Source organism: Mastigoproctus giganteus, chromosome 1 (assembly GCF_048544385.1).
Source record: "Mastigoproctus giganteus isolate SK-2022 chromosome 1, ASM4854438v1, whole genome shotgun sequence".
NCBI classification, from domain to species: Eukaryota; Metazoa; Arthropoda; class Arachnida; order Uropygi; family Thelyphonidae; genus Mastigoproctus; species Mastigoproctus giganteus.
The window spans coordinates 47,320,715-47,339,844 of record NC_143575.1 but is presented as its reverse complement, the minus strand read 5'-3'; the positions used below and the strand labels follow the sequence as shown (position 1 = coordinate 47,339,844).

The window sequence follows — 19,130 nt, the reverse complement described above, 5'->3', positions numbered from 1 at the left end:
CTGTCAATATAAATTACAAAAAGTCCAGGGGCATACCACTTAGTTGGATTTGGGCTAACAATTGCCACCCGTGGCAGAAACCCTTTGGTGATCAAGGGCTATCCCTAGAAATTCTGTGGGTACGCCCTTTTTAAATCTATAATATAAGCCTCTTTTGGCTACTTCCATGTAAAGTGGGAGAGCTCCGGCCAGCAACTGTAGCGCAGATGTGCTTACTGTGCGACATGCTCTGGTAATAGTGAGTAGTATTGTCCTTTGTATTGATTCTAATTTATTCCTATTTCTTACTATGGCTGAGCGGATGAACCACGCACCGGCTACATAGGTGATAACAGGTAGAAACATTGCACGGTATATGATTGCCAGAATCTTTCTTATGAGCCCCCAGTCTGCTTGACTGATCCTGGCAATCATACCTGCATAATTTCTCACTTTCTTCGCTAAGTAGGTCTAATGGGGGTAAAAAGTTAATTTTGAATCAAAGACCACTCCAAGATATTTTAGTTTTGTTACCATTTTTATAGTGGTTGTGTTAATTTTGATTTGTGGACGTCTTCTTATGTCCAAATTGCCTTTTAGAAGTATTTGTTTGGTTTTTTCAGGCGATATTTTGAGCACTTGCATTTGTGCCCACTCCTGCAGCTGCAAGAGGGTGGCATTTGATCTTTGCTCTACAACGACTTGCGTGTTACCTTTTACAAATGGTAGAAAGTTATCAAATTCTAGCAGGATACTTAATGATTTTGTAATAACTGAGAGCAAAGTGGAAGAGAAACTGTTGAAGTTAAACGTAAGAAAAGCACCTGGGGTGGATAGGATCTATCCAGTTATATTAAAGGAGGCGGCAAAGCAACTAAGCAAACCCTTAGCCATAATTATGAGAGCATCCTTGGACTCAGGGGAGGTTCCCACGGACTGGAGATGTGCAAATGTATCCCCAATTCACAAAGGGGGATCGAAGGGTGACACGAGTAATTACAGACCAGTTAGTTTAACTTCTGTTCCGTGTAAAATAATGGAGTCGCTGGTTAAAGATGCATTGCAGGATCATCTAGACAAGACTGCAGCAATAATTCAGACACAGCATGGGTTTGTTAAGGGAAAGTCTTGTCTGACAAATTTGATAGGATTTTATGATGTGGTTACAAAAGAACTGGATGCAAAAAATAATTTTGATATCATATATTTGGATTTCAGGAAAGCTTTTGACACTGTTGCGCATGGAAGACTATTTAATATAATATCGGTGTTTAGATACACCATAGACGCTCTTAAAAAAACTACAAAGTAGTTGTTGTGGGCATCATTTGCTCTTTCTCATATTGTGCTCTGCCTTCACGACGAGTTGCCATGATACTGCACTACCTCAAATAAGTAACGCTTCACTAATAGAGAAGACTATTGTTACTTATTCTCAGTGAGTACCACCACCCAGACATGTTTCAAGGCTATTGGCCTATCATCAGTGGGTGGGCAGGTACCCTAGTATTGCAGACATGACGACCCAGTTGTGAAGTTAATCGCACAATATGAGAGATGCCAAAAGGTGTATAAGATAATATTTAAATATTATCTGCAATACTAGGGTACCTGCCCACCCACTGATGATAGGCCAATAGCCTTGAAACATGTCTGGGTGGTGGTACTCACTGAGAATAAGTAACAATAGTCTTCTCTATTAGTGAAGCGTTACTTATTTGAGGTAGTGCAGTATCATGGCAACTCGTCGTGAAGGCAGAGCACAATATGAGAAAGAGCAAATGATGCCCACAACAACTACTTTGTAGTTTTTTTTAAGAGTGTCTATGATGTATCTAAACACCGATATTATATAGATACTAAACTCTTAAAGTATTATGCCATGTGCATTTAATTATTTTAAATGCATAAGCTCATACATTTGCTTTCTTGCATCACATGCCACTACTACTACTACTACTACTACTACAAGGAAAATCATGTCATCTGCAAAGGCCAGGCATTCTACGGGGCCCAGATCCAAGGCCCAAAATTTATCCAGAACAATGTTCCAGAAGAAAGGGCCAAGGATTGAACCCTTTGGGCAGCCTTTATTCATAGGGCATGCCAATTCCTAGAACCTTGTGTGTACTGAGACACCTCTGTCTGTAAGGTAGTTGTTTATTACCTTAGAGTTTTGTGGGGCATTTGCTTGGCGGAGTCTCCTAAGGACACTAGACCACCAGAGTGAGTGAGTCAAATGCCTCAGCAAATTCAATGGAGATTACCAGCATATATTTCTCCTCTGAGTTTTTAACTGTTGTCAGTAGGTGGTGCATAGCATCCTCTGTAGAGTTTCCCTGCTTAAAACAATACTGATTGTTGCAATGTAAACCTGCTTCTGTAGTATTGAGCTAATCTTCTATATATTAGTCTTTCATATATTTTCCCTAGTACAGGGAGTAGGGCTATTGGTCTATATGATTTGGGATCAGTAGGTGGTTTCTCTGGGTTTTTGAGAATTAATCTTAACACAGCTTTTTTCCATATTTTTGGGAATATACCTTCTGTCATACAGTGCTATTAATTTTTCCTGGTGCTATTTCTGCTAACTTTTTTGATAATTTCAACCTCTAAGAGGTCAAAACCTGGGCATTTATTGTTTTTGGTTTTAGATAGTGCTGTTTCTAAGTCTTGTATTATAAACAGAGGTTCAGTATTGGCATTGTCATATTCAGTGTTTTCTTTTGTAATGTCTAGCTGGGTGGAGCAATATTCCTCAGTTTCAGTCTGAATTATACTGTCGTGGATGTTATTTACAGAATCTGCCCAATGCAGGGTTGGGGTTCCATCTGGTTTGACAGTAGTTTCCAAAACATCACCTCTTGGCAGCTTGTTGGTCACTATTTTTGGTTATTGTTTCCAGTAGTTCCCACCAAGTGCCTCCAGCATTTCTTTTTCTTGTCTGTTCTGAGGGCTGTATACTGATTCCTGAGAGTTCTATAAGAATCTCTCAGTGCATCCACCTCATTTTGTGGCCAAGATGACTCTTTGAAAATTTCTCCTCGCCTGGTGCACCCTTCTCCTGAGTATAGTCAGCTCAGGGCACCACCAGGGGACTGCCTGCTTTCTTGGTTTTTTCTGTGGGGATAGACAGGTTTGCTGTTTTTGTGAAAATGTTTGTCATAGTCCGTGCTTGTTCGTCCAAGCTACAGCTGTCTGATCTAGACCACTTATTTTCCTGTTTTTTGCAGCTCAGCTGCTGTATGTTCTGCAAAAATCTGCCAGTTTGCCTTTTTAAGGTTATACCTTTTGATATCCAACAAAGAGTGTTGGGTTATTTGTAATTGCCTGTTTAGTTTGATGGCTCTATGATCTGATGTGGTCCAGGATGGCTGGATACACCAGTTGGTAATTTTATAGGCTATTGACTTGGTGGCAAGAGTGACATCAGTGTCACTCTCCCACATGTTACTCCTAAAAGTTGGTAAATTATTAGGTTGATTTATCACTTGAAAGGATGAGGTGGCTATAAAATCTGACAATACCTGGCCTTTGTGTGTGCCTACTCTGTCTTCTGTATGGCTACCATAAGGCTGACCAGCAGTTGACATCAGCACGCATTATGATATTTGCTGTAGGTAGCAGGTCTGTGATTGCTTGTAAATATTCTGTTGTAGGATTTATATCTTCGCCAGGTCTGGAATAAAGTGAGATAACATAGAACTGTCCCACAGCACTAGTGATATGAACACACACTACTGTTGGGGAGCAGAGGTGATCCACCTCTGTGACTGTAAGGGTAGTGTTTTTAACTACTATTGCTGTAGAAGGGACACCCGAGGTGCATTCTATGATTTTGTAGTTTCTTAAGTTTCTTAGGTATCCTTGAACCCTACTCATGTGTGTATGGTTCTTGGAGTACCAAGATGTGTAAGATGTCTATGTAATTTTTTTCTAATTTGAGCTTGATCTGATCTATAACAGCTCTTGCTCTTTGAGCATTCAATTGGTGAGATTTAGAGCTCTAGTCACATTTATATTTTTAATCTGGCCCATAATTGGTCCTAGATTGTATAAGTTTTACCATTTTTTTATAGCAGGGATATTTGTCATCCCTGATGCTGCATGCATAGTCAGTCAGCTGTGCTGCCTTGCAAGTAGCACATTTTGGCTGCTGAGACTTATTTTTGCAGCTTTTGTAATTGTGGCCAGTGACTGCACAGTGACCACAGATGGGTTCTTTTTGACTGCAGTCCCTGGCAGTGTGACCATACTTATGACATTTAAAACATTTTTGTATACGGAAATGTTCCCTGAATCTATGGCTGGTCCAGCCAGCATAGATTCTCTGTTGTTCCTGAAGTGCCTTCCATATTTTAGGTGTAATTTCTGCTATTATGTTAAATAATCCATTTCTTTTGCTTTTGGTTTCTCATTTTAGAAGGAATTCAGCAGCAAATTCATCTATTGTCATTATGCTACTAAAGTTTATATAATATATATCGATCATTAGGTCTTTTTCTAATGTTGCTTCTGGTACATCAAAAATTAAGATGTGAGGATTTTTTCCTTTTAGCTTTTCTGTTTTAAGCCCAAGTTTTGTGACTTCAGGTATTGCCTCCACCTTTTTTAAATCCTCTTTATTTGCTACTTCCAGTAACACCCCATTTTCTTTCACTTTTCTCATACTGTTAATTTTTATGTCCTTTAAGTAGGACTTTAGTTGCGTCATCACTGTTTCTTTGACCTCTTCATTTGACTATCTGTAGTCTTGTTGCAGATGTTATTCTATTTGTTTGCTTGTGGTAAAGATAAAATTTTAACTCTTTAATTTGTCTTCTAGGTAAAGTTTTAACTCTTTAAATTGTCTTCTAGGTAAAGTTTTAACTCTTTAATATGTCTTCTAGGTAAAGTTTTAACTCTTTAATTTGTTTGATTGGTTCTTGAATCTGGTCAATGGTTTCAAACCTTATTTCCTCTTCTGTTCTCTGTATTTTCATTGCTATCTTTTTCTTTGTACTCTTTATTTCTGTTTGATTTCTTCCTTTTTTTTGTCCTTTTCATACCAAGGGGGTCTGAGGGACAGGCTTCAGTGTCTTCGTTATTTATTTGCTCATTATTGTTGGGGGTTCTTTCCCTAAAAACTCTGATGTCTGAGTCTGGGATATCCTTTATATTTAAGTCAGGTTGCCTCCTGGTTTCTGCATTTTTTTTGTCCGTATTTAGGTCCTTTTCAGTCATTCTGCCCATATTATATTGTTTCTTCCGTTGGGAGAAATAATTTTGATGTGTCTGTTCAAAATTAGACCTGTTATAACCCAAGTAATGGGATTTCCCAGTTTTGGCGGGAAAATCGCCATGAACAAAGAAAACTATCTTAAAAACTAAAAATATCTTAAATATATTACTAGTTCTAAGTTCCCCATTAAAGATAACCTTGATATAACTAGTTTTCTGTCTAATATAGTTAAAAATTTTGGGCCTTTGAGTTGTAGGCAAGTCAAGGGTTTTGACAGCAAGATCGCTAGCGCTATAGTGATTGCACCATGCAGAAAAACGCTCAGAAATACCAAAATATATACGAATTTTTGGGGTAATTCGGGAGGTCTTACCCCAGGGTAAGACCTCCCGAATTACCCCAAAAATATATACAAACTATCAAGAACAAAACTCTTACCTCAAATAAATTACTTCTCTTCATCTATGGTTACCTTAAGAATCAAGGGAACCATGTTAAGTGCTTGAGGAAAATACAAAATCCAGCTGAGTCGTCCTACAATCCCCATCCATCCTCTACATCAAGTGGAGCATTGTGCAAATGTGACCTCTGCACCCTTCCACGATGGCCGAATAGTGGGAGGTCTTACCCCAGGGGCTCACATCTGGTGAGTATGGGCTTGGCACACCCAGGGTCCTGAGCTGGATATCATCAGTCTTCTATTTCTTGGTGATTCCCTTCTACTTCTCTCTCTCTCTCAGGGTAACTCGGAAATTTTTTTTTAGCTGGTGCACCATAAGCCTCGGGCTTCCTTGCACTATATGGCTAGTAATAATAATAATAATAATAATAATAACTGCGCAGGTAAGTTATGTACCAGAAAGCTGAGTTCTACCAATCTTTCGGCATCCAGTCACAATTCCAGCTGGACTTGGCACCTGCTCCTGTTACATTGATCTCAATCGCATAGTATGTTCTAATTAATATTGATTGAGATCAGTGAGCAGTACCATACGGTACCATGAGAATCGCTTAAATTTTAGCCAGGCAGTCAGTTAAATTCACTGGATGGTGCTCCCATTCGATAGGTCCTGGGAAGCACATCGAGATGAGAGGACAGTATGAGGAATGATATAAACAGGCTTGGGATTGTAGACTGGAGATAGACAGTAGAAAACAGAGAGGAGAGGAAAGGAAGAAATATTGTGAAGGCATCCAGAGTCCATAGAAGCTGAACATAATAATGATGGACGTTGTATAGCCAAAGCTGAGTTCATTATGGTGAAGAAAGAAAAAATTAAGTTTGTCAGAAACCTCTCTTGTTTCTTCTCATCTTTTCTTTGTGATCCAAAGGCTTGATTTAAATTTGAAAGTTTAATGATATTAATAAGCACATTATCAATTCCTTATTTATCATATCTCTTCTAGGTTTGATTGTAGTGTGGAATTATTCAAAAAAAGAAATTAGTAGTGTTGCCCCTGGCCTCTTGTGCCTCTTAGACCCTACAGTGTTGCTAATTTTGTTATAGAATTGATATATATTCTTGATCTTTATCTTCAGTTGCTGTCTGGAGAAACAATTTTTTCATCCTTTGTAGTTATGTTGATTTATCACATTTTTCCCATGCCAAAAAGTTCTAAATCCAGTGTCTATTTATCCATTTAAGAGAGGCTATTGCAGAAGAAGTTTAGACTTAATAATCATCCAGAGGATTAAGTAATAAAGAATATGATTAGTATTAAAGAATATGCCAGATTGTATTCTTTAATAGTTAATTAAAATGTGAATCCAGAATGAATAATGCACAAAAGCAGGCTATTAAAAAAATTGGAAAAAGGAGGAAAAAAAAAAAAAAAAAAAAGGTGATAAAGCTGTCTTAAACAGCACAGTAAATTAAATGAGCTAGTAAGTGCATGCGTCCCCTCTGTTATAAAACCCCCTTTTCTCTCACACATACCTTATTATGGAAACCCAACTCTCCATCTTATTTTATTTTTGCAAACATGTGTTCCTTCCATGTTTTTAGTTGGCATTCCAAATGAACAATGTCTTAATAGAATATTTACCATTTTTTATTCCTTTTTTTCTTCATTTTGTTTCTCATAAGCAAACGTATATAGATATAGAGGCAAGTTACTATTATAGAAGCATTGCTATTAATTTACTATCATGCAAATTTAAATTACTGTTTTCATTCAATTGAGAATAAAAGTTTTTAATATTCAAGTGTTTTTTTTTTTTTTTTTTTTTTTTTTTTTTGTTTATATAGGTCTCCGACAATGGCAGGAGGAATTTTTGCAATTAGCAAGGATTTTTTCCAAAAGTTAGGGACTTATGACAGTGAGTTGGAACTCTGGGGAGGAGAAAACTTGGAACTTTCATTTAAGGTAAGTATATGTACAAGGGGTTTCCGGAAAAAAAATAACACATTTATGAGAGGTTTCTGAAAAGTAAGGTAACACATTTACGATGGGTTTCCAAAAAGTTAGGTAACACATTTTTTTCTTGATGAAGTTTAATACGAAGTTGAAATTACACACCAAGAAATAAGTGAACATGCACTACTTCTCCAGGTGCCTCCGTAGCCAGGTGGGCAGGAGCAGCAGTGCGTAGCACACGCTGCTTGATTAGACCGGGATTCGATCCCGTGACCACCAAATACGGAGGATGCGGAAAAGTCAGGGAATGACCACTGCTCATCCCCAGAGCAATATGGCCTTAGTTGCTAATGCTCCTAAAAACTAAATAACAACAACAACAATGACTTCTGCACAGAGTCTCCAGTTTTATTGATGCACTTGTCCCAATGATGGATCAGTTTATCGATACCAGTACTGAAGAAGTCACAGTGCCCACACGCAGTAACCAACATCGCACTACCTGATGAACTTCCCCATCTGTGGTGAAATGCTTTCCTGAAAGGTGTTTTTTCAGAGGGCTGAACAAATGGAAGTCTGAAGGCGCTAAGTCTTCAGGGGGTTTTGTGACAGAGTTTCCCAACGATTACGGCGCAACCATTCACGAGTGGTGTGGGCAGTATGTGGAGTTGTGTTGTTGTGCAACAAAATCACGCCACTTGTCAGGAGTCCTGGTCGTTTGAATGATGTCTTTCAGTTTTTCCAACGTTGCACAGTAAAGCTGTGCATTGATTGTTCCTCCCTTGAGCAAGAAATCCACCAACAAAATGCCTTGGCGATCCCAGAACACTGTGGCCGTGACTTTTTGGATACTGGGAACAGTTTTGAATTTTTTGCGTACTGGAGATTGTGGATGTTTCCAGGTCATTGGAGTCTTGTTTGCTCTCCAGGATAAAGTGATGAACCCACGTTTTGTCACACCTCCGTAGCCAGAAAAGGAAGGAGCAGCAGTGCATAGCAAATGCTTCTTGATTAGATCAGGGTTCGAGCCCATCACCACCAAATACGGAGGATGTGGAAAGGTCAGGGAATGACCACTGCATATCCCGGAGCAATATGGCCTTAGTTGCTAATGCTCCTAAAAACCAAATAACTAACTAACTAACCCACGTTTTGTCTGCTGTGACTATGCGAGCGAGCGAGCGAGAAAATCCTTTCCTTCATCGCTGTATCACAACATTATCATTTTGCTTTGTCCTCCTCTGAAAATAGTCAGGGCACCCAGCGGCAGCACACCTTTCAAAAGCCAAGGACGTCGTGAACAGTTGACTTACTCATGTTTACTATTTGTGCAATTTCACAGTTTCACTCGCCTGTTTTCAAAAATGATGCCCTTAATGTGTGAAGTGTTGTCTTCTGTCTTGCTCGATGAAGGCCTGCCCGCCCGCCTGATGTCGATCTTCAATGTCAGCATGGCCCACTTTAAATTTGTTGCACCAAAAACACACCTGCTTCTTTGTCATCACCTTTTCGCCATACACAGCAACCAGTTCACAGTGAATGTCACTTGGTGAAGACCCTTTTGCTTGCAAACACTTTTGGACCACACTCGCACTGTAACTGCCATTTTGCAACTGGAATCTGCTGTGAGGCGACAGTACCACAACACTGCACTGGTGGTCTTTTTGAACGTTATTAACGGATCTGTCTGTCCCCCACATTTCATCTCATTCCCTTTCACCATTATTAAGAAAAAAAATATGTTACTTTACTTTTTGGAAACCCCTTGTATATATACAAGGTGTTTCAGAATTGCATGGAACAAATGTTGGGGCATATTCTACAGCTTAAAATAAGATAAAAATAAGAAAATAATACACCTTAAAATAATTTTCTGTAAACATGTCTCAGAAGTCTTTATTTCTGAATTATTAAACATTAATCATATTAAATCATTAATTAATCAGTAGCATTGAATCTTTAATCATATTAAACATTTACCATAAATTATAAATCAAAAAGAAACAAATAAACCTCTTAATGGAAAACATCTAAAACAGCTGTTCACTTTCTTCGATGAAGCATTCATCATGACAATTCTGATCTGCTGGAGTGCCTTATCATTTCCTTAATGATTTCAATAGCATCCGGAATGTGAATTCTGTTTGCCCTGTGTGGTAATGCACATAGAATAAACCACAGAATTCATATGACCAACACAGAAAGTAATTTAAGGATGTATAAGATCAGGTGATCACAGTGGCCATTTTACAGGTCTTTTCCAGCCAATCTATTGGTTATTATACTTTGTATTTAAAAATTTAGAAACATCATAGAAAAAAGTAGGCATCTGCACTGTTGTACGTAAACCACATCCTCTACTGATTTTCAAAAAATCGCCTGATACGAAAGTAGTAATTTTTGTAATGGCTGTATGATGTATTTATGAACATGCAGTGATGATTTTTTTTGTTTCTTGCAGGTAGTACTGTGATGGAATGATGATGAAAACTGATGTTTATTTAAAAGTGATATAAAAATGTACATGAAGAAAATGACTGACCTGTCTGAATTTCAAAGAGGTCAAATTGTTGGTGCACATTTAGCAGGTGCATCTGTGGCTAAAACTGCTGATTTGTTTAACCTATCCACTGTATTGGAAGGCTACATTTACTAGTAAAATGTTTTTTTAATATGGTGGTCCATATTAGAAAAACAAAATCTGATAGAATGAATTGTGGCAGAAATTTGAAGCTGATTGAAAGAGACCTTTGGGCACTGAAAAGGATTGTAGCTTGAAAACATAAAACTACTGCCTCAAAAATAACTGTAGAACTTAATGTGAGTCTTAGCAATCTACTTTATAGCAAAACAGTTTGGTGGAAACTCCCTAAAGCTGAAATTTATTTATGGCAGAGCTACTATTGTCAAGCTACTCATTACTGATGGTAATGCTAGAAAGAACATGCAGTGGTGTAAGGAGCACAAAAACTGGACACTTGATGATTGAAAACGTATCATCATTCACAGTTTTTCCAACATCAGGGAGAGTTTACTTTTGGCAAAGGCCTAAGGAAGCACATCATCCTGACTGTTGTGTGCAACTATCAAACACCGAGGGGGATCAACAGTGCTTTGGTTTGAGCAGCAATATATTGGTATTTTTTAGGTCCTGTCATCCCCCTGAACAAGTGAATTACTGCCACTAATTGGCTTGATATTTAGAGTGACCAGGTTCATCCCATGGTGCAAGAGTATTTTCTCATAAATAATGCCATGTTCCAAGATGATAATGTTCTAATACACACAGCTAGATGTGTCCAATCTTGGTTTGAGGAGTATGAAACTGAGACTATACATCTTCCATGGACTGCACCTCACCAGACTTAAACATTATCGAGCCACTGTGGGCATATTTGTAGAGGAGAGTGAGAAGCAGATTTCCTCTATCTTCATCACTCAAAGAGCTTGAAACATTCCTCCATGAAGAATGGTCTAATATTTCTCTTATATAGTTTAAGATTTTTTGAATCTATTCCACATAGAATACAAGCTGTTTTAAAAGCAAAGGGTGGTCCATATTAGTGCATAGCAGTAACTCTTATCACAGGTGTTTCCATTATTTTGTCCACCCTCTTGTAGGCATGCCATTCCCAAAAGACAACCTTAGAAGACAACCTTATTGATTTTTATTTTTTTACCATATCTGCTAAAAAAATAAAAATCAATAAGGTTGTCTCCGTGGACATCCCATCAAATGTTAAAGCAAAAGGTATGTTGATAATTAGTACTGACAATTGTATGTGGGATTTCTTCAGCTCAGGTATGAGTGTTTCAAGAGTTGAGAATTTCATTTCTTGATTCATCTGAAACCAGAATATGGCTGAGAAATTGAGTGTGCATTTCAGAGAGTCATTGATAAAGGTTTCTGCATTTATTCATATCTTGTGGCAACAATTTTTGTACAGGTACTGTGAAATACATACAATTGCAGTTCATGTAATGCCCTCCATATGCTTGTAGATGAAACATTTATGTGACCTGAAAAACTTCTGGAACTTGTGATAGGAGATACTGGTACTGCACAAAATATTTGCCCTTTAATAACTGCAGTCCATCAAAACCTCTCTCTACCAGCATTTACTCTTGCTGGTTTCAGCATACCCGTTTCTCTAATTTCTCTCTATAGTAGCAAATGTTTTACAATTTGATACTCATCAAGTTGGAAATTTTTTGAAAGAACTCTGAAACTACTGTGAACAGTAGTTTCAGAGTTCTTGTGAAGCTTGTCACATTATCATATTAATTTAGTCAGCAAAAGTAAATAGATTTTCAATGTTCCCCATAATATTATTAATGAATACCAAACTAAACAAATAACAGTTTAGGATAGAAAGCCTCAAACTATATAAAATTGAAATTGTGATATTAGTGCATTTCCATCATTGCTACATAGTTGAATTTCTAGAAAAACAGAAGTTTATATATTGGCATCATTATTGTAACATCTCATATTGTGAAATCCACAATGTGTTGCCCTCCTTAACTTCAAATAAGTAATGCTTCTCCATTAGAGAAGACTACTTTTACTTATTTTCAGTTGAGTACCATCACTTAGTCGGCCTCTGTAGCCAAGTGGTCAGGAGTGGGAGTACAATAGCACACACTCTTTGAATAGACCGGGGTTCAAACCCCTGACTGATAAATATGGTTGATCTGCCAACCCACAATGGACCAGCTTGGCAGATTATGGTCTATTTCCCTCAACATGAATTGTTGAGGAGGCTTCCATCCTGCAGTGGATTGATAATGGCTGCAGTTTACCTTTTTACCACCACTCAGACAGCACTATTTTGAAGCTATTTGGCTTCTCATTAGTGAGTGGGTAGGTACCCAGTGGTAAGGGGTGAAAACCCAGTGATTTATTCTTACAATATGAGAGAGCACACCTTTTGGCATTTCTCATATTGTGTAAATAAGTTGCAACTGAGATCTACTTGCTCACTGATGAGAAGCCAAATCGCTTCAAAACAGTTCTGTCTGAGTGGTTGGTAATCAACTGTAAATAAATGACAGTAGTCTTCTGTAATAGAGAAGTGTTCTTATTTAGTATAAGGAAAGCAACTTGTGAAGGATTTCACTACATGAGATGTTACAATAATGATTCAATGTAAAACTTTGTGTTTTTTAGAAAATTTCAGCTATGTAGTAATGATGCAAATGCATTAATTAATATCATAAATGCTGAACTGTAAATGAGGCAGCCAATTAAAAAAAAATTTCACTTTTGAAAAGAGCACACACCAGCAGTGTCAACGAACACATTGACACTGCTGGTGCGTGCTCTGCCACACTAATTACAACTGAGTAATTCATATAGTAGAGCAACACTATTCACATCTCTTTGGTACTTGTATTTTGTACTGTTTTAAAAACTCATTTTACACAGTCATATTTTTATGACATAAATTTGAACATAAAAAAAGATTTTTCAGACCTTTGTTTACAGGAATTTTTTTTGAAGCTGTGAAACATCTTCCTGCATTTGTTCTGTGCACTTTTGATGCTCTGTGTAGGCATTGCTGTTCTCATCTGTATTAGAATCGTGAATCATAACATTTCCTTTCAAATTTTTCAGACCTGGATGTGTGGAGGATCAATAGAGATTTTACCCTGTTCTCGTGTGGGACACGTCTTCCGAAAATATACACCTTACAAATTGGATAAAAAAGTGCTGATTCGAAATTTAGCTCGGGTGGCTAATGTTTGGATGGATGAATATGCAAAATATTTCTATGAAAGAACTGGATACAGTTTGGTAAACACACTTAGGTTGGGTTTGCCCCCTAATTATTAATTTAAATTTATTTTTAATATATTTTTAATTAATCAATTATTATAGGCCTTATTAATGCTCATTTAGATGTGGAAAAGTAAAACATATTTTTAAAGGTCTAGTAATGGTTAATTGCCAAAGAGCATGACAGCACATAGGTATATATTACTGGGAAAAAGGAATTTCACAGTGTGATTAAAGGAACTGATGTTTAATAAATAAATGTTTTACTGAAGCTGCAATTAAGGCTATATGTGGATTTTTTTGAATTTAGACCAATTGTGTATAAAACAGTGTCAACTTGGTACAAAGGTAATTAAAATGAAATTTGCAAAACCAATTTAAATTGTATATTATGCAAAAACTGTTGATAATCTTGTGTCAAATTATTGATTGATGTCTGTTGACACCACTTAACACCTATATGGCACCATTTGCTGACATTTGTACACAGCCAATTTTCTACATGGCAGCACCATGTCAAAATTGGATGTGTACAAGTTTGGTTCATGACAGCACCTTTGCAGTCATGAACCAAAGTAGGGATATAATATGCAGTTGGATTTTATTTAGAATGAATAAAATGTGCTGAAACCTATCACAGAATGTTGGCTCAGTACTGTGAAGTGGCATGAATTAAATGCAACTCTACAAGTGAGTGAATAAGTTTGAGAATGGTATTAAAAGTGTTGAGGAATCTCTTTGACTAGGGCAAATACATCATGTTGTGACACCAGAAGTCATGACAGCAATGGAAGAATTCATATGAGGAAACTGTTACATTACAGTTGAAGAATTGGGAAGAAATGTTGGATCAGTGCATACTATTATTAGTGAGAAATTGCACTTTTGAAAAGTGAAAGTGTATGTTTGATGGATTCCTTGTTTAACACCAGAACTGAAGGAACAACAACTTAATGTGTATTCTGTGTTCAGTATATGCCTTCTTAAAACACACAGTGACTGGAGAAATCCTGGGTGTACTATTTTGCCTGAAACACACAAGTTTAGAATCTTGTCTCAAGAAAGGCCACACCCAAGCATATCTTTAAAGCAATATTCACAAAAGCCACAAATGCATTTATATCATTATGAAAATATAGCATAAGGAAGTTACGGAGATGGATGAATACAGAGCTGGCTAGTCTAATAGAGCAGAAAAAGATGGCATGGGAAAATTACAGGGTAATGAAAAGTTTTAAAGCCTATAACAGCTACAAGCTACTCTAATACTGCCACAGAAAGGATTGTGCTGGTAAAGGCTGTTTATGAGAAATTGCCAGCAAAGAGAGCAGTGGACAAGGTGTTTCATGTGAATACAAAGAAAAAAATGAATGAATGATTGGACCCTTGCTTAATAAGGGCAGGAGAGTCTTAGATAACTCAGCTGATGCTGAATTTAACAGGTACTTTGAAATGATCTTTACAGATGAAACAATCTTTGTAGTGAGGAGAAACTGTGTGAGTGAGACTGGGCAGTATAAATGTAGTATTATTGTAATTTGTTACATTGGCTTTTATCTGGGCATCAGTGTTATGCTGGGCTGGGCTTTAATTTTCTGAATTACCTAAAATGCTTTGAACACTGCTCAAGTTCCAGGAATGGTTTCAATGTTACTAAACCTTAATTAAAGCATGTCCCAGTACACGCCAACAAACTTATGTGATTGTCTAGTGGTTTTATGATCTCTGTGCCCTAAAGATCTATTTATCGTCGTGGTAAATAGAACTTGCAGCTTGAATCAGCATTGTGTTTTTCACTCTAAGACCCTGTCTATTATAGTCAGGACTTGGAATGCCGCACATTATGGTTCCTTTACTATAAATCTTGTGCTAAGGATAAGGTGCAGCAAGAGAATGGGTCAGTGGCAAGGATACTTAAACGAAACATAATTTATTCATTACTACATTCACAAAGATAATTAATATATACAGGACAGAATGTCTTTTTCTCACACTAACATAAATAGAAATGATACTTTATATGTCTATAGCTGGTGATATGTTTGTGGTCCTCCTGTGGTATCTTGTTTGTACTCTAGTTTACAGTCTTAATCTTACAAGAGTACACAGGTATATATACATACAGGTGCTGTACTAAAACCTTGTGTAACAATCTGGGTTTGTGCAATCCCATTAACACTAATAGATTAACTAGACAAGTTAGACTCTAATTCGTAAGCAATGTATCATGAAGTGTTATATCAGTAGATGTGCTAATGAGGAGGGATGCTTATGTACTAATAAAAGAGTGTAAAAGGAAGTAAAACTTACCAATATAATACATGTTTCTGGTCCAACTGTATCTGGTACGATGACTGTATCACTCTCGTCCTACACTGGTGTGCAAAACTTAAGGACCAACACTATTTCTAAAGGTTACAATGACAAAATCTTTACTAAAGGTACTCTTTACTGATGAGATTAGATTCAGTCTCAGCTGTATTCTGGATGTCAGCTAATCTGGCGAGAGGTTGGTACACAGTATCACCCCGCAAACATTACTGAAAGGGATCGATATGGTGGTCAAGGTGTTCTCATCTGGGGAGGCGTTATCTTGGATGGACGTATACAACTCCAGATACTGCAAGGCGGTACTGTAACCGGTGCACACTACTGTACTGAGGTAATCCTTCTCCATGTGTGTCTGTTCTGAGGTGCCATTGGTCCCGAGTTTGTGTTTATGGATGATAATGCCACAGCCCATTGCACTGCAGCTGTGATATGTTTTTGGAAAGTGAGGACATTGTTCGTATGGATTGGCCTGCCCGTTCCACCGATCTAAATCCTATCGAACACATATGGGACGCCTTGGGGAGACGCCTAGCGGCACGTCCACACCCACCAGAAAATCTTCACCAGCTGAAGATGGCATTGACAGAGGAATGGACGATGTTACTGCAAGAACTTATCAACAACATTGTTCTAAGTATGGACAGCAGTGCAAAGCCTGCATCGACATTAGGGGTGGCCATATCTCCTACTGAGGACCACCTCTTCCCCTAGTTCCATCTTTGGCAGTGATGCATCTGTATCATGGCAGCCAGTGCTATGTTGCCATTTTTGAATTAAGTCCCTCTGTACCGTTTTTTTTCCCTTTGTTGTGTCGGTGTTGCTCCTTCATCATTTCTGTACCTCAGAGGTTCTTTTGGTGTGCTTTTCCCATATCCAGGCCACTTCTATGAGAAGCTACAAGTGAAAACCTCACTGGTCCTTAAATTTTGCACACCAGTGTATTAAGACTTACTGGAAGCTTCAGCTGGAAGGTCTTTGAACAGTGAAACTTCAGAGTAACTGCAGTTTCGTCTTCTTTACTCTGAGGAGTAGGGCTTTGACATGGAGATGATCATCAGACCCAGAAAAAACAAGAACAAGGAGTGGCAATTGGCAAGTAGCGGCAATCTTGTTAGGAGAAACTGGGTTTCTCTAAGATTTTGGGCCAGTCTTCAATCCATCTGGCACCTTTTCTCCACTCTTTGAAGCTCTCTACTTGAAGCAACTCTGAACTGCACTGACTCTCTGCTTTGTTCTAAGCTCTTTTTGCGTCCTTTGTCTTACCTGAGTATAAATAGGTTTCCCCCCTTTACACTTTACATACTCCCATTGGTCCGGAGCTTGTCTTAGTGGGGGTACTAAATTTTCAGGGCTGATATCTGGGGACCAAAGTACAACAACAAAAAAGGAGTTACATCAATGTGAAAATGAAACTCATATTTGTTCGGGGTGAGAGTCCTGATCTCTGAACTCTTATCTACTCTGCAATTACTAGATTTGGGTTACCCCTTGAAGTCTGTTTTCAGTTATCATAAATTCTTCTTATCCAATGAAGATAATCAAGTACGTCTTTATTATCTGCACTTTCCATCTCCCAAACTGGTCAGAAAATGATCAAATAACAGCATCTCGCTGTGCTGTGACCCAGCTAATAAAGGTGGAATTGCAACATAATTACTGACCTTACTTAATATGATGCCAGAAAGATGTGTGCTCTAGTGGGGGAAAGAAGGAAAGGAATGCTGATAAGGCGGTGTTGTGTTTCGTACTCCCTATAGTACAGTAGAGGGAAAAAGTATAGGGGTAGCTTGGCCTTTTAAGGCGGATATATGGTGGAAATACCACTATTTCTACAAATTATAGATGGTTGCCTTTAGGCTAGAAAGTTTCTAATAAAACAAATAAGGCTGCTCCTTATTTATGGCATGCACCCAGTAATTTTGACGGAAGTAGGAGAGTACAATGGAAACCTGGGAGACAGTAACTGAGATGGACAGACGAAATTCATGAGTTCGTGGGTAGTAGATGGATGGCCATTGAACAAAACAGAAGGAACTGGAAAGTTGCTGGAGAGGCCTTCATCCTGCAGTGGATTGAAAATAGCTGATGATGATGATGAGGAGAGTGCATCGAACAGTTAACATTAATCATTGGACTCTGGAGAGATTCTTTCTGATTGGAGAAGTGCCAACATTTTTCCAACTCAAAGGGGGTTCCCAGTGCGAGGTGAATAACTTCAGTGGTAAGAAAAATCATGGAAGCAGTAATGAGTGCAATACAGGGACATTTAATGGAAATGGATGCACTACATGGATTATATTAAGGGAAAATTGTGTTTAACTAACTTAGTTGTGTGTTTTAGATATTGATCTTGAAAGAGCCCAAAGATGAGCAGCCCACTTAAATGAGATCTGAAAAAGGGTGCTCATATTAGGTGTTAAATATGTGGGCCTATTAGAGGTTGGTAACTAGGCACCTTAGAAGAGACTTGATTGAAGTCTGCAAGGCTCAGAGGGGAGAGTAAAATGAACAAAGGCAAATTTTCCACTATTATGTTTCCAGAATTAGAGGCCACTAAATTACAGGGAAAGAGATTAAGACTGGATTGTAGGCTGGTCTGAATTTGTTACTCTGCCTTATTCAGTGTTCTTTTACTCTGATTTTTCTCTTGCTTTGTCCTTTGAAAACTTTAGGACAACTCTACATTGTAGCCAATATTTAGAGTTGTTAGTGGTGAGGGCCTTGATGGGGCTAGTCAAGACAGGGTTTTTAATGTCTTTTATAGTTGTGATTTTAGTATATCGGTAAAAATCATATTTTTTTAGCTATTTGAGCTATTCATCCTGTGCATCACTGATATGTGATGCACAGGGGATGATGATAAATTGCATATTTTTGTCAGGAATACTGTTGAGTGTATTGGAGAATTTTTATTATTTTGCTTTTTATTGTTTTTGATATGGATTTATATGCATATCTACAGTTACTCAAGGTATGAGTTATCTGGGAAATTTTGCCTTTTAGAGCTTGACCCTCAGTACGAAGCCCTCTAGGATACCTATTTTTGTGTTTAAGGTTTGACGAGAATCGGAGGACAGATTCTGTCAGTAGATTTTCTGTAAATTTGTGTTGGAATGGTGTAGTTTGTTCTGCTTAGTAATAGGTCAGGAAATTGTAGTTTTTTTTTAATCTTCTAATTTGATTTTGAATGAGATGTGTGGATGTTGGCTTTTGATAGGTAAATGAAAGTTGAGTTCCTCAATGCCATGTGGCCAAATGGTAAGGACATCATCTCTATATCTAGTCTATACTTTAGGTTTAAAGGTAGCTTTTTCTATGGCTGGCCTTGTTTTCATTGGAATTCATAAAAAATCTGTGCCAGTAGGGAGAAGAATGGATTGCCTATGCTTAGATCTTGTTTTTGTTTATATAGGTTATTTTTGAAGATGAAGTACCCTTCTTTCGACAAATATATTAAATCAA

At 37.8% G+C, this 19,130-nt stretch overlaps 1 protein-coding gene across 1 annotated transcript in view; it reads left to right on the top strand.

Moving 5' to 3' along the window:
* The window catches only part of LOC150090766 (putative polypeptide N-acetylgalactosaminyltransferase 9), a 134,596-nt gene that overhangs the window by 79,152 nt on the left and 36,314 nt on the right, over window positions 1-19,130 (top strand). Inside the window, exons 5-6 of the mRNA XM_090371424.1 lie at window positions 7,450-7,567; window positions 13,176-13,355. Coding sequence (XP_090227550.1) covers window positions 7,450-7,567; window positions 13,176-13,355 — 298 coding nt within the window. The remainder of the gene's footprint in view (window positions 1-7,449; window positions 7,568-13,175; window positions 13,356-19,130) is intronic.